Source organism: Lontra canadensis, unplaced genomic scaffold (genome assembly GCF_010015895.1).
Source record: "Lontra canadensis isolate GAN:19392208 unplaced genomic scaffold, GSC_riverotter_1.0 scaffold91, whole genome shotgun sequence".
Lineage (NCBI taxonomy): Eukaryota > Metazoa > Chordata > Mammalia > Carnivora > Mustelidae > Lontra > Lontra canadensis.
In genome coordinates, this window is record NW_022631085.1 from 3,219,662 (window position 1) to 3,232,254 (window position 12,593).

General features: G+C 50.3%; 1 protein-coding gene across 1 annotated transcript in view; it reads right to left on the reverse strand.

Annotated features, from left to right (window-relative positions):
• Positions 1-12,593, reverse strand: part of ABCC1 (ATP binding cassette subfamily C member 1) — a 127,894-nt gene that overhangs the window by 51,611 nt on the left and 63,690 nt on the right. Inside the window, exons 8-10 of the mRNA XM_032836225.1 lie at positions 6,056-6,286; positions 5,225-5,402; positions 3,648-3,809 (exon numbers count right to left, since the gene is read on the reverse strand). Of these exons, the coding sequence (XP_032692116.1) occupies positions 3,648-3,809; positions 5,225-5,402; positions 6,056-6,286 (571 nt within the window). The remainder of the gene's footprint in view (positions 1-3,647; positions 3,810-5,224; positions 5,403-6,055; positions 6,287-12,593) is intronic.

Genomic DNA, 12,593 nt, shown 5'->3' on the forward strand with positions numbered 1-12,593 from the left:
AATTAAAAGATACTCGGGGCACCTAGGTTGCTCAGTGGGTTGAAGCCTCTGCCTTCAGCTCAGGTCATGATCCCAGGGACCTGGGATCAAGCCCCGCATCAGGCTCTTTGCTCGGCAGGGAGCCTGCTTCCCCTCTCTCTCTGCCTGCCTCTCTGCCTACTTGTGATCTCTGTCAAATAAATAAACAAAATCTTAAAAAAAAAAAAAAAAAGATACTCCGTGTGTTCATACCCCATACACCGTTCTATGAACATAACCTGTACTGATTCATTCCTTCATCCCAACATCCCTATGATGAAATGTAACATTACCATCACCAGTTTGCAGATGAAGACACACTGAGGTTTAGTGACCTTAGGGAATGACATCACAAACCTAATCATTGAAGAGGCAGGATTTGAGCCCAGACAGTCTCATTCCTGAGCCCACACCACTGTCGCTATCCTATACTGTATTTTTTTTTAAGATTTTATTTATTTGACAGACAGAGATCACAAGCAGGCAGAGAGAAAGGGAAGCAGGCTCCCCGATAAGCAGAGAGCCCGACGCGGGGCTTGATCCCAGGACTCTGGGATCATGACCTGAGCCAAAGGCAGAGGCTTTAACCCACTGAGCCTTGCAGGCGCTCCTCCTATACTATATATATATATTTTTTTTTTTTAAAGACTTTTTTATTTATTTGACAGACAGAGAGAGATCACAGTAGGCAGAGAGGCAGGCAGAGAGAGAGAGAGGAGGAAGCAGGCTCCCCGCTGAGCAGAGAGCCCATTGTGGGGCTCGATCCCAGGACCCCGGGATCATGACCTGAGCTGAAGGCAGAGAGGCCCAACCCACTGAGCCACCCAGGTGCCCCATCCTATACTATATCTTTAACGGATGAACAGAAAAAGCTGGTTTTCTATCTAAACCAGTGGTTCCCAAACAGGGAAGAATTGCCCCTAAGGGACATCTGGGTCACAACTGGCAGGGGGGGAAGGTAGCAGGGGACTGTGTTATTGGTATCAGAGTGAAAAGACCAAGGACGCCACTGAACATCCCGCAGTGCATAGGACAACCACCCCCCCCCCCGCAACAAGAAACTCTCTGGCCCCAAATGTCAATGATACATTCAGCAACCCTCACCTAAAACAGAAAGATCTTCTTAATGGTTCACAAATCACCCCTGGAGGCTAATTCTAAAAGAAATGCTCCAAAAACTATTTCACCCGTGGCTGAAATTTCTGGAGAAGTGGATACCCCAAGATGTCGGCCCCAAAAGACATTTAGACTCTGCTATTTATTTCTAAGTTTCATTTCTAGAAACAATTTATAATCACTCATCTTCTGCTGTATAAACAGACCAAAAAAAAAAATGTAAACTACAGTCAAATCAATGGATAATTTGCTGCACACTTATTAGGCACCGGGCCCTGCTGGGACTACACTCACAGGAAATAAAAAATAAGGCACAAGCAAGACACTGAGGGGCGCTGGGTTGGCTCAGTCAGTTAAGCATCCTGACTTTGACTCAGGTCATGATCTCAGAGTCTGGGGATCCAGCTCCGCATATGGCTCCCTGCTCCCCAGGGAGTCTACTTCTCTCTCTGCCCCTCCCCCTACTCATGCATGAGTGTGTGTGTGCCAAATAAATACATAAAATCTTAAACAAACAAACAAACAAACAAAAAAACCAAGACACTGAGCTCATGAGTAACCAAGACACTTATCAGGAGAGGAGGAGCAGCTATACCAAGCAGCAAAACACTATTCTAGAAGGTAGTATCAGAGGAGCTCCTTTACTAAATTATTGGGATTTTAAAAAGGAAGAAATCCGGGGTGCCTGGGTGGCTCACACATTAAGCGTCGGTCTTTGGCTCAGGTCATGATCCCAGGGTCCTGGGATCGAGTCCCGCATCAAGCTCCCTGCTCAGTGGGAGCCTGCTTCTCCCTCTCCCACTCCCCCTGCTTGTGTTCCCTCTCTCGCTGTGTCTCTCTTTGTCAAATAAATAAACAAAATCCCCCCCCACAAAAAAAAAGAAAAAAAGGAAGAAATCCATCTAATCCTGAGAGAAAAGCAATCTGGATCTGGCAGTTGTCACCGCCTTTAAAGATGGGTAGGACTTCATCCTTAGCAAAGGAGGAAAAGGGGGGCACCTGGGTGGCTCAGAGGGTTAAGCCTCTGCCTTCGGCTCGGGTCATGGTCCCAGGGTCCTGGGATGGAGCCCTGCATCGGGGTCTCTGCTCAGTGGGGCGCCTGCTCCCCCCGCCTCCTTTGCCAGCCTGTCTGCCTACTTGTAATCTCTCTCTCTTTCTGTCAAATAAATAAATAAAATCTTTAAAAAAAAAAAAAAAAAAAGGAGAGAAAGGAATTCCTGACAGAAAGAAAGACACATACAAAGGCTCAGAGTGACAAAGGATAAGGCATGTGTTAGGCCATGAGCACCTCGTTAACTTTTCACTGTGGGAACCTCCCCTCCTCATGTGGAGGGGCTGTCAATCACACACTCTCACTGTGGGAGGGCATGTGACCTGGGCTGGCCAGTCAAAGAACTCTGCCTCTCGGTTCACAGTGACTGGTACAGGGATGTGCCTGGGACTCTGGCTAAGGAAATGAGGCATGCAATATTCTCTTTTCTCTGACACTGCTCTCGGGAAAGATGGTAAAAGCCCAAAGGTATGGAAGCCACCAAGGGAAATCCGATTGAGAGTGAAGTCATCTCAGAGGCAAATAGGGCCAGGAAATGATGAAAGGGTGACCCTGAGTCCTCACAGCGCTGCGTGAACTCCTGGATCCATCCATGCCTAAGACCATACCCTGTGCCCTGCAGTTACATGCCCCCACAAAATTCCCTTTACTAGCCCAGCCTATTTCAAAGATTTTATTGATTTGAAAGAGAGAGAGCATGTACATATGAGAGCGAGAGAGAGCCCACGCAGAGGGGAGGGGCAGGGGGAGAATGATACTCCCCGCTGAGTAGGATGCCCGACTCAGGGCTCTATCCCAATACCCTGAGACCACAACCTGCGCCAAAGGGAGATGCTTAACCAACTGAGCCACCCAGGCGCCCTGCTTACCATCCCTTTTAAAATGGGTTTCTATCTCTTGCAACTCAGAGAATCTTAACCAACACAATTCAGGGCTAGTGAATAAAGAAATTTTGTTCCTGTTTGGCAGGATACAGTGGGAGAAATATGGTGTGTACGTTACAAGGCTGTTAATTACGTACTGTCAAAAAAACAAATGCAGGGGCGCCTGGGTGGCTCAGTGGGTTAAGCCTCTGCCTTCCGCTCAGGTCATGATCTCAGGGTCCTGGGATCGAGCCCCGCATTGGGCTCTCTGCTCAGTGGGGAGTCTGCGTCCCCCTCTCTGCCTGCCTCTCTGCCTACTTGTGATCTCTCTCTGTCAAATAAATAAATAAAATCTTTAAAAAAAACAAATGCAAACAAGTATCATGCCATCAAAAAGAGCATAAATCCAAAAACCGAGAAAACAGATATGACACCAGAAATTGTCCAACAGACCAGAAAATAAAGTGTGAATGATGTCAAGGAAAAAAAACCCCAGTGAATGACAGAGGTTCTTATCACCGACACCCACTCCCTCACCCCCACTGCCCACATGAGGTGGTCCCTCCCTCTGCACAAGGGGAATAACGTCAAACACACACCAGCCACAGGAGGTAGAGAGCAAGGATGACTTGCAGAGGAGCTGACCAGATCATGTTAATGTACGTGGCCAAGTCCATGAACCTCTGGGCGTCCACAGACATGAGGTTGACAATCTCCCCGACAGTGGAGGACTTTCTGGCTGAGTTGGTGATCACCAAGGCCTGCAGGACAATGGAGAGAGAAAGACGGTGAGTCTAGCAGGCAAAAACCTTTCGTCCAGGTCCACGTGGAGGAAGAACACAGCTCAGGAACGGAAAACCCCCTCTCTTTTCTCCTGCCTTCCTACCTTATATGCGTTCCCAGCTCGTAGGTCCCATCACAAAGCCCCAGCTCTTATCAATGACGGTCTCTGCCTCATCCTGACTTCCGTAATATGGAAGGGACCCCAAGATCACCTAAACCAGGGTGTCACACACTGAAGGGGGCACACACATCACTGGGGAACTTTGTTACAGTGCCATTTCAGATTTGGAAGGACTGGGGTACGGGCCTGGGGAGATGCATTTCTAACATGCTCCCACATGATGCAGATGCTGCTGGTCCGCAGATCACACTCAAGGAGCAAGGTCAAGGTCAGGGTTTCCCAGTCTTGGCATGACTGACATTTGAAGCTGGATACGTCTTTGTGGGACTGGCCTGTGCCTTACAGGGTGTTCACCAGCATCCCTGGCCTCTAACTAGACACCTCCATCTCTGGTTAGGACAACCAAAAACCAAAGACATCTCCAGACATCTTCCAAACATCCCCTGGAAGGATAAAATTGTCCTGATTCTCAAACATGGTTTCACACTACTGCCTGGGGAATTTAAGAAATAAAGATGCCTAGGTCCCACCCTCAGAGATCCTGATTTTGTCGGTCTGCAGAGCAGCCTGGGCAGTGGGAGTTGCTGAAGTTCTCCAAGCGAGTCCAACTTACAGACAGGGCTCAGAACCAACGAACTGGCCCATCTCTCTTGACTACGCAGTCTCTTCTCTACCCACGGGCCCAAGCAGTGTCTTTGCCCCAGAAGCTAAGAAATTGAAGGAACCACGAAATTCCCTTAAAGTTGGATTGCCTAAATGCCTAAGCACTCCACTGCCCAGGGAAAGGACCACCTGCCCAGTCCATATGGAGAGTCAGAACAAGCTCAAATGGAGTATCAGTGGCAGTGACAGCGTGAACGTGCATTTTCCCAAGTTGAATGCCACCTAAGAAACTCCTTTCCGCATGGCTGACACAAGCCTCAAGGACATGCTACACATCAGCTTTGATAAGGTCTCACACCTGATGGGCAACTGTGGCCAGCTGCGGTCATGTGGGCTGGCCTCCTGCTACTGCTCTAGAAGCTGGGCTTGAAATCCTCACGGTGGCCTTGGGGGTGACCTAGCAGGTCCCCAGAGATTCTGAGGCTACATACACCTGGAGACGTCAACGTGACCCCCTGGGTGTGAGGACCGGCCTTCACCTGCCTTCTAAGAGATGTCACCCACCTTCCGGCTGACCCCGCCCACCTTCCGGCTGACCCCGCCCACCTTCCGGCGGACCCCGCCCACCTTCCGGCGGACCCCGCCCACCTTCCGGCGGACCCCGCCCACCTTCCGGTAGACAGCACCAATGACGGCTGTCTTGATCCTCATGCCGCTGACGAAACAGATGTGGAAGTACTGGTGCAGCACGAGGGTCTGGAGGCAGGCGCTGACGAACAGCAGCACGGTGTAGAAGTAGCCCTGCCAGTCCGGGGCCTCCTGATCGTTCACGAAGTTGATGAGCAATCTGAGGGGGCAAGGACGGAAGGACCGGAGCCTGACGCACACGCGCAGGGAACAAGTCCTCCCCCGTCCGCATTTCGACTCTCCCTGAGCCAGGTGAGGCGGGTGTTATTCCTGCCATTTTATGCAGAGAAAAACAAACCCACGGGGGCGATGGGGCCGTGCAGGTTGCCCCAGCAGGTGCAGGTGGCCTCTCCTACCGACTGCTCTGGCTCGTCACCAGAAAGCCACCTGCAGGTGACCAGAGAGTATGTTAGGCAAAGGTAGGAAGGCAAAGACGAGGAGCGGGTGGCCCCCCCCCCCAGAGACAAAAAGAGGTAAAGAGAGAGAGGAGGGAGGGGACCTCCTTGTGACTTTCTGTTTTCAGGCTGCAGTATGACGCAGTCTGGCTCATTTTCTTGTTCTCAGTTTCCCTAGACATTCCTCTCTCCTCCTCTGGCTTTAGGGGAAGTGGGTTTCGGTTACTTGCAACCAAAATGGCCTGAGTTCAGATGGTGTCAAAGCAAAGTACTGGGCAAAGTGGGTGAAGACAGAGAGGCTCGGCTGTAATTAAGCCCGTGGGGCACCCCGCGTGACCCCAAGGCAGAGGTTAGGAGTGCTGCCTGTGGAAGGTCAGGAACACAAAAACTTGCCCAGCTGAGAGGGAAGGGGTCTTACTTTAAGATCTCTGGGCCGGCAAACATCATCAGGTCATGGACGGCCTTGAATAAGAAGCTCATGAGGAAGTAGGGCCCGAAGGTCTTGTATAACACCTTGAACAGAGACGGCTCCCGCTCCTTCTGGGGGGACTTGACGATCAAAACCTCAGCCTCCTCACTCACATCCACCTGCGAGCCCCCTTTTGGCTTGGCGGGATCCTTGGAGGAGTACGACATCTTCGCCTGCTGCCTGGAACACAAGGAGTGTGGACCGGTTGTGGGCTCTTCTGGAGACTCCGCTGGCTGGCCAGGGGAGAGGCCCAGAACATCCACCCCTCGGGGAGACCGGCCCGAGAAAGCCAGTCACTGCAGAGAGGCAGCTTAGCACGATGCTTCGGAGCACAGACTCGGGGCCCTGGCCAGCCAGCTGTGTGACTTTCAGGCAAGTTCCCTAACCAGCCCAGGTTCATCACCTGTTCAACAGGGATACACATAGGATCCGGCTCACAGAGCTGCTGTGGAAATTAATGGGTTAATACACACGAAGGGCGCTGAAAAGTACAAGGCCCACAGCGATCTACAGATGTGACAGAGCAGCAGGCTCCGTGCTTAGCTGGGGGTTTGCTTGAGATTCTCTTTCCCTCTTCCCCTCCCCAGTTTGCATGCATGCATGTACGCTCTCTCTCCTAAATAAATAAGGAAAGGTGAAAATCTTCACGACCTTGCATCTGGCAGTGGATTCTGAAATGACACCCAAACCACAGGCAATAGAAGAAAAAATATGATCACCTGGACTTTGTCAAAATAAAAAAAGTGTCGTGTATCAAAAGTTACAATCGAGAAAGTGAAAAGACAACTCAAAGAATGAGAGAAAATATTTGCCAATGAAATATCTCCTTGTAACCAGACCATGTCAAGAACTCTTACCACAGAATAAGGGGAAAAAACCCAATTTAAAAAGGGCAAAGAAGATATGCAAATGGCCATGACACGTTGCTTGACATCATTCGTCATCAGGGAAACATAAACCAAAACCACAGAATGGTATTACTTCACACCCACAAGGGGTGTCATCAAAAAGCCAGATAATAACAAGTGTCTGCAAGAATGTGAGAAACTAGAACCCTCGCACAGGGCCCTGCACAGTTCCCTCCCACTCGGACGAGGATATAGCAGAAACAGTGGAGTGCACTTCTAAGATTAGGTCACAGAAAACACAGTGGCTTCTGTCTTGCCCTCTCTTGGATCATTCATTCCAGACAAAGCCAGCTGCCGTGTGAGGAGGACACTGGAGGAGCCCCCTGATGAGACACTGCCAAGAGCCAGCACCGACTTACTAGCCGTGTGCAATCGGAAAGCAGGGCCTACAGTCCCAGTCGAGCCTTTGGATGATGCGGCCCCAGCTGACAGGGCGAGTGCGACTTCAGGAGCCACTGACCCAGAACCACCCGGCTAGGCTGGACCCCTGATCCAGAGAAACCATGTGAGATAGTAAATGTTCGCTGTCATTCTCAGCTGCTAGGTTTGGGGTAACATATTATTATTACACAGCAAAGACATACCTCCTAACTCTGGTCTCCAAATTAAAGTCAAGTCAGTATCTTCAAATGGCCCGACGTGGGCTCCGCCGCCAAAACATATGCTTCATCCTTAGCTAACCAAGTATCTGCAATTTACGGGATCCTTCCATGGTGTAAGCGTACTGAACGGCATTCAGTTTCAGAAGGCTCTCCCTTGTCACGTTGATGCCACACACTTGACTATTTAAACTACCTGACACTCTCTCTTAGCAAGCACAGCTTTCCAACCTGCCTTGGCTCACTTCCCACCCCAGGAAAGGACCAGAAACACGGGAATCTCCTCCATGCTCTGGGTCGATCAGGCATGTGTCCTGTCTGTCCCCACCCAGGAGATGTGTGGGCATGCATCCAGTGTTCATGGTTATAGCCTCTGATCCATGCAAATGACCACCACTGGGGCCTCCTTCCTGCTCCTTCATTTCCTCCCACTTTTGTTCCCTGACATCCAAGTTCCTGCACAGCAGCCAGTGGGACCTTCCTAAAAACACATCCTCCTACTTCAACTCATAGCTTCCCCACTGCACCCAGAATAAAACCTAAACTCAGTGTGAAGTTGTATAACTTCCTATGTGTGCTTTAACAAATTACCACACACTGAGTGGCTTAAAGCAGCACAAATTTATCATCTCATAGTTCTGGGGGTCAGAAATCTGAAGGGGGCCCACAGGGCTACATTCCTTCTAATCTGTTTCCTGGTCTCTTCCAACCTCTGGAAGCCGCCTACATTCCCAGGCTTGTGGCCCCTTCTTCCAGTTAAAAGCCAGTTACAGCTGCAGCGCATTCCCCACCCCCACCCCTCACCCCCTGACTTCCTGTCTCCTCTTACAAGGACCCAGTGATCATATCAGGCCCTTTGCCATGTAAGGTTCTCGGGATCAGGCCATGGACATCTTTGTGCATTATTCCACCAACCACACTGTCAATGTCACTGTGCAAGACTTTCCCAACTCCCTTTACTGACCTGCCCTAAAGCTGCCCTTTTCCTACTAGGATTTTTAGTATAATTCCTTTTAGCACATGCAGGCCTCCCTGGCAAGGAAGAAAGAGGGCTAGGCAGAGAGGAAGGGAGTGGCTCAGCTCCCCTGTTCATTCTCTGTACCACTTCCTAAACGAGACCCAGCCCTGGGCCTGCGTGGGCTGCTGGTGACCCAGGGCTGTTTCTAGTGGCCAAGAGACAGGTGCCAAAGGGTCAGGGAGAAGGTCCAGGGCAGGCAGAGAGGAGGAAAGCTCATGCCTGGGTGGACAAGGTCAAGGTCAAGAACGGTGGGAAGGATCAGCTAAGGCCAAATCAAGAAAGAAAACTATCCCATTAACAAGAAGCCCACAAAGGAGGGAAGTGCTCAAGGACCGGAGAGGAAGCAAGCTGGGCATCTTCGAGCTCTGGCTGGGAGGGGAAAGGAAAATTGGAGGGGAAAGGTCTGAGTCAGGAGAAAACCATCCAGAGCAAAGGAACAGAAAGGGGTGGGTAAGCTGAAGGCTGGGAAGAAAAAGGGCCTTTCTGAGTAGATCAGATTCCAGTGTAGGCAGAGATGCCCATCAGTCACTTGTCCACTAATGAACTAAACACATGTTCTGGGTCAAACCTGGAGCCCCACTACCACAGAGCCTCATGAGAGGAAAGGATGAGCAAGCATGACTTCATAAGACTCTTACTGGCTCTGGGTGCCTGGGTGGCTCAGTGGGTTAAAGCCTCTGCCTTCGGCTCAGGGTCATGATCCCAGGGTCCTGGGATCGAGACCCGCATCGGGCTCTCTGCTCGGCGGGGAGCCTGCTTCCTCCTCTCTCTGCCTGCTTCTCTATTTATGATCTCTGTCAAATAAATAAATAAATAAATAAATAAGATCTTTAAAAAAAAAAAAAAAGACTCTTACTGGTGCTATCATGGGGGCTTTCCAGGGGAGGTGACCTCACAGCAGTGACCTGCAGGATGGGAGAATCAGGAGAAAGAAAGGATGCTCCAGGCGGAGGGAACAGGATGAGCAAGGCCTGGAGCTAAGGACGGGAAATGAGATATGGCAGCCCTTTCTCAGAACCAGTGAGAACCTCAGGGTGACCTGAACAGGGCTGGGAGCAGACCGCAGGGGCTCGAACCAACCAAAGAGCAGCAAGGCACTACTGAGGACTCTGTCATCTGTCATGAAGGCTTTAGGAAAGGCCAAATCTTAAACTTAAAAAAGTCTCAGCGTGACTGAAATTTCTACATTTCTGGGTGTCCTCTGAGCATCGTGGTCTTTGACCCATAACAAATATCCAATGTAACACAGAAGGGCAGACTTGACCTACGAATGCAGAGAATGCACTTTACAACCCTGGGGCACATTGTCACTCTTCTTAGTGCTAAGGATATACAGAAGGACAGTCTCGGGAACCACAGTGGGAGTGGCAAGGGTCCCCCTCCCATCCCACCCCCTCGGTAGCCCTGGCAGGATTTTAAATGTGCTGCTTATGAATGCAAATGACTCAAACTTCCCCCACCACCCTACCCTTTTTTCAAGTTTTCTTTTTCTTTTTCTTTCCTTTTTTTGTTTTTTTCTGTTCCTCAAAAGCAGAGCTTTTCTCAAAGGGGGTTGTTTTGCAAATGCCACATTCTCTGATTATCAACCACTGAGCCAGATACCAGACTTTCTGTGACCTAAGGACCCTCAGTCCCCCCAAAAACAGCCCAACAGGAATCTACGTAGATTGAAAAGCCTGCCCGAAATCACCCAGGTCTGGAATCGAACTCCATTTTCAGACATAAATCCATAATATCCGTAGTGGGTATTTTGTAGTTTTAAGTTTAAATACACCTTGAATTTTTTTCAGAAATGCAACTTTTTTTTTTTTTTTTAAGATTTTATCTATCTATTTCACAGAGAGATCACAAGTAGGCAGAGAGGCAGGCAAAATGAGAGGGGCAAGCAGGCTCCCCGCTGAGCAGAGAGCCCAACTCGGGGCTCGATCCCAGGACCCCGAGACTATGACCTGGGCCGAAGGCAGAGGCTTAACCCACTGAGCCACCCAGGTGCCCCCAGGAATACAACTATTATTGAAAAGAAGGGGAGACTATATTTCATTCAGAATTTAGCCAAGTGATGGCCACGACTCTGCAAAACCTCTTCTGTGAGGGCGACTGATGGTGGGTCCGGAGATCAGGAGGGATCTGTAGCTGTCACAAGGAACCCTCCCCTTTGGGACAAGCAGCAACTCTCCATTCTGTTCTCCCAGTGCACACGCGCCTGAGCATCTACTCACTGAAATACACACTGTCCTATGACAAAACCGTTTCAGATTTCCTCAGAAGTCTAGTGAGAGCATTTTGTTAATTTTTTAAATTTTAGCTATGTGGGTGGGTTATTTTTACTGACCTATTACCTTAAAGTAACTGTACTGATGTTGGAGAATCTTTGTATTCAAGGCAACAGTGAGTCTGCAAGGTTCAGAACCACCGCTCAGCACACATATGCTGGCGCTTTGTGTCGTTTTTTTGTTATTTTCTGTCTGCATTCCTTTACAAAATAGAGACAATTAAGCAAAAATGGCCACCCTGTCTTTAAGAATGTTTTCTGCTTTTTAAAAAACATCTATAGCTTAATTGAGGTGTAAGTGATGTATGCTCGGTTGCACATATTGGGAGTGTATGAATGGATGAGTTTTGACCTACATGGACACATAGGCCTATGAAACTGTCCGCAAAATCAAGGTGGTGAACATATCCATCACCCCGTGTGGTCTGCCAGGGCCCCTCTGTAACTTCTCCCCCCCACCTGCAGCCTGTTCCCCAGCTAAGTGAGGAGGCCTGGCCACAAGGGGCCACACCAAGAAATCCCAGCGGAGGAGAGGACTTTCCATTCGCCCACCATGTCTACCTGGTTTGTGCCTCTAGAGACAGAGAATGAAAAGGCAGTGAACCCCCAAGCTGAGAACCCCTGAAGACTGAGGTATTGAGAGGGCCAGTGCCTCTAGGGGTGGCCCATGTTGAAGCCCGAGGAACCAGGGCTCACCACATCCTGCCAGGCAAGATGGGAACGCCCAGTCCGGGGCTGCGTCCAGATGAAGCAACACCACTCATATGGTATTACCTGCCTGGGGTTTACCCAGGACGATGACAGGGTTTACCCATGATGTTTATCGCACTGAACTGTCAGAAATCCCTCTGAGCAGCAAACAGGGGCTCTGGGGCACGAAGGGATCTGAGGGACACAGCCCCTCAGGCCCCACCCTGGTCTCCCTGCCCCCTCTCTCACCTTCCCCAGGGCAGCCCCACTGGTTAAAAAACAGAACTCAGGACATGCCACTGGCCTGCACAAAACCCCCCTCTGACTTCTCACTGTACCTAGGATCAAACCTGAACACGCTAGCTCGGCCCATGAGACCCCTGCAAATGCTTCTCCTCCCTTACCGCCTTCCATTCTGCCCCTCCCACACTTCACTCAGGCCACACTGCTCCCCCTACTTTTCCATAAGCATGCCAGACTCACCTCTACCTCAGGACCTTTGCATGAGCTCTTCCCTCTAACCATAAAGCCCTTCCCACACACATGGACGCGGGTCACTACTTCCTTCAATATGAACTTCTGCTCAAATGTCGCCTTGTGCGAGTCTATCCCCACCCACGGCGTCTCCATCAGTTTCCTCAGCCCCTCACTTGCCCCACTTCCTTGCCATAATCTCATAAAATGTAATGTTCTCCAAAACTTTCCCTGTCCGTGTTATGTTTTACTTCCGTCCTGTCTCCTGATTGGAAGGTAGGGTGGCCCCAAACAAGGAGCCTCTTTGGTCCCACAGTCTGAACACAGACGGCCTGAACTGACTGCACAGCAGCAGGAGACCTCAGATCTGCTGAATGAATCAGTTAAGGGCCAGGACGGTGACAGACAGGGCTTCTCGTTCAAGCCTGGTCCTCCTTCCGCAAAGCCTCAGAGGCAACCTCTCCCACGCCATCTGCAGTAACCTGCTCACCCAGAAGGGTGGGCCCAGGGACCCGCCTCTGCCTGA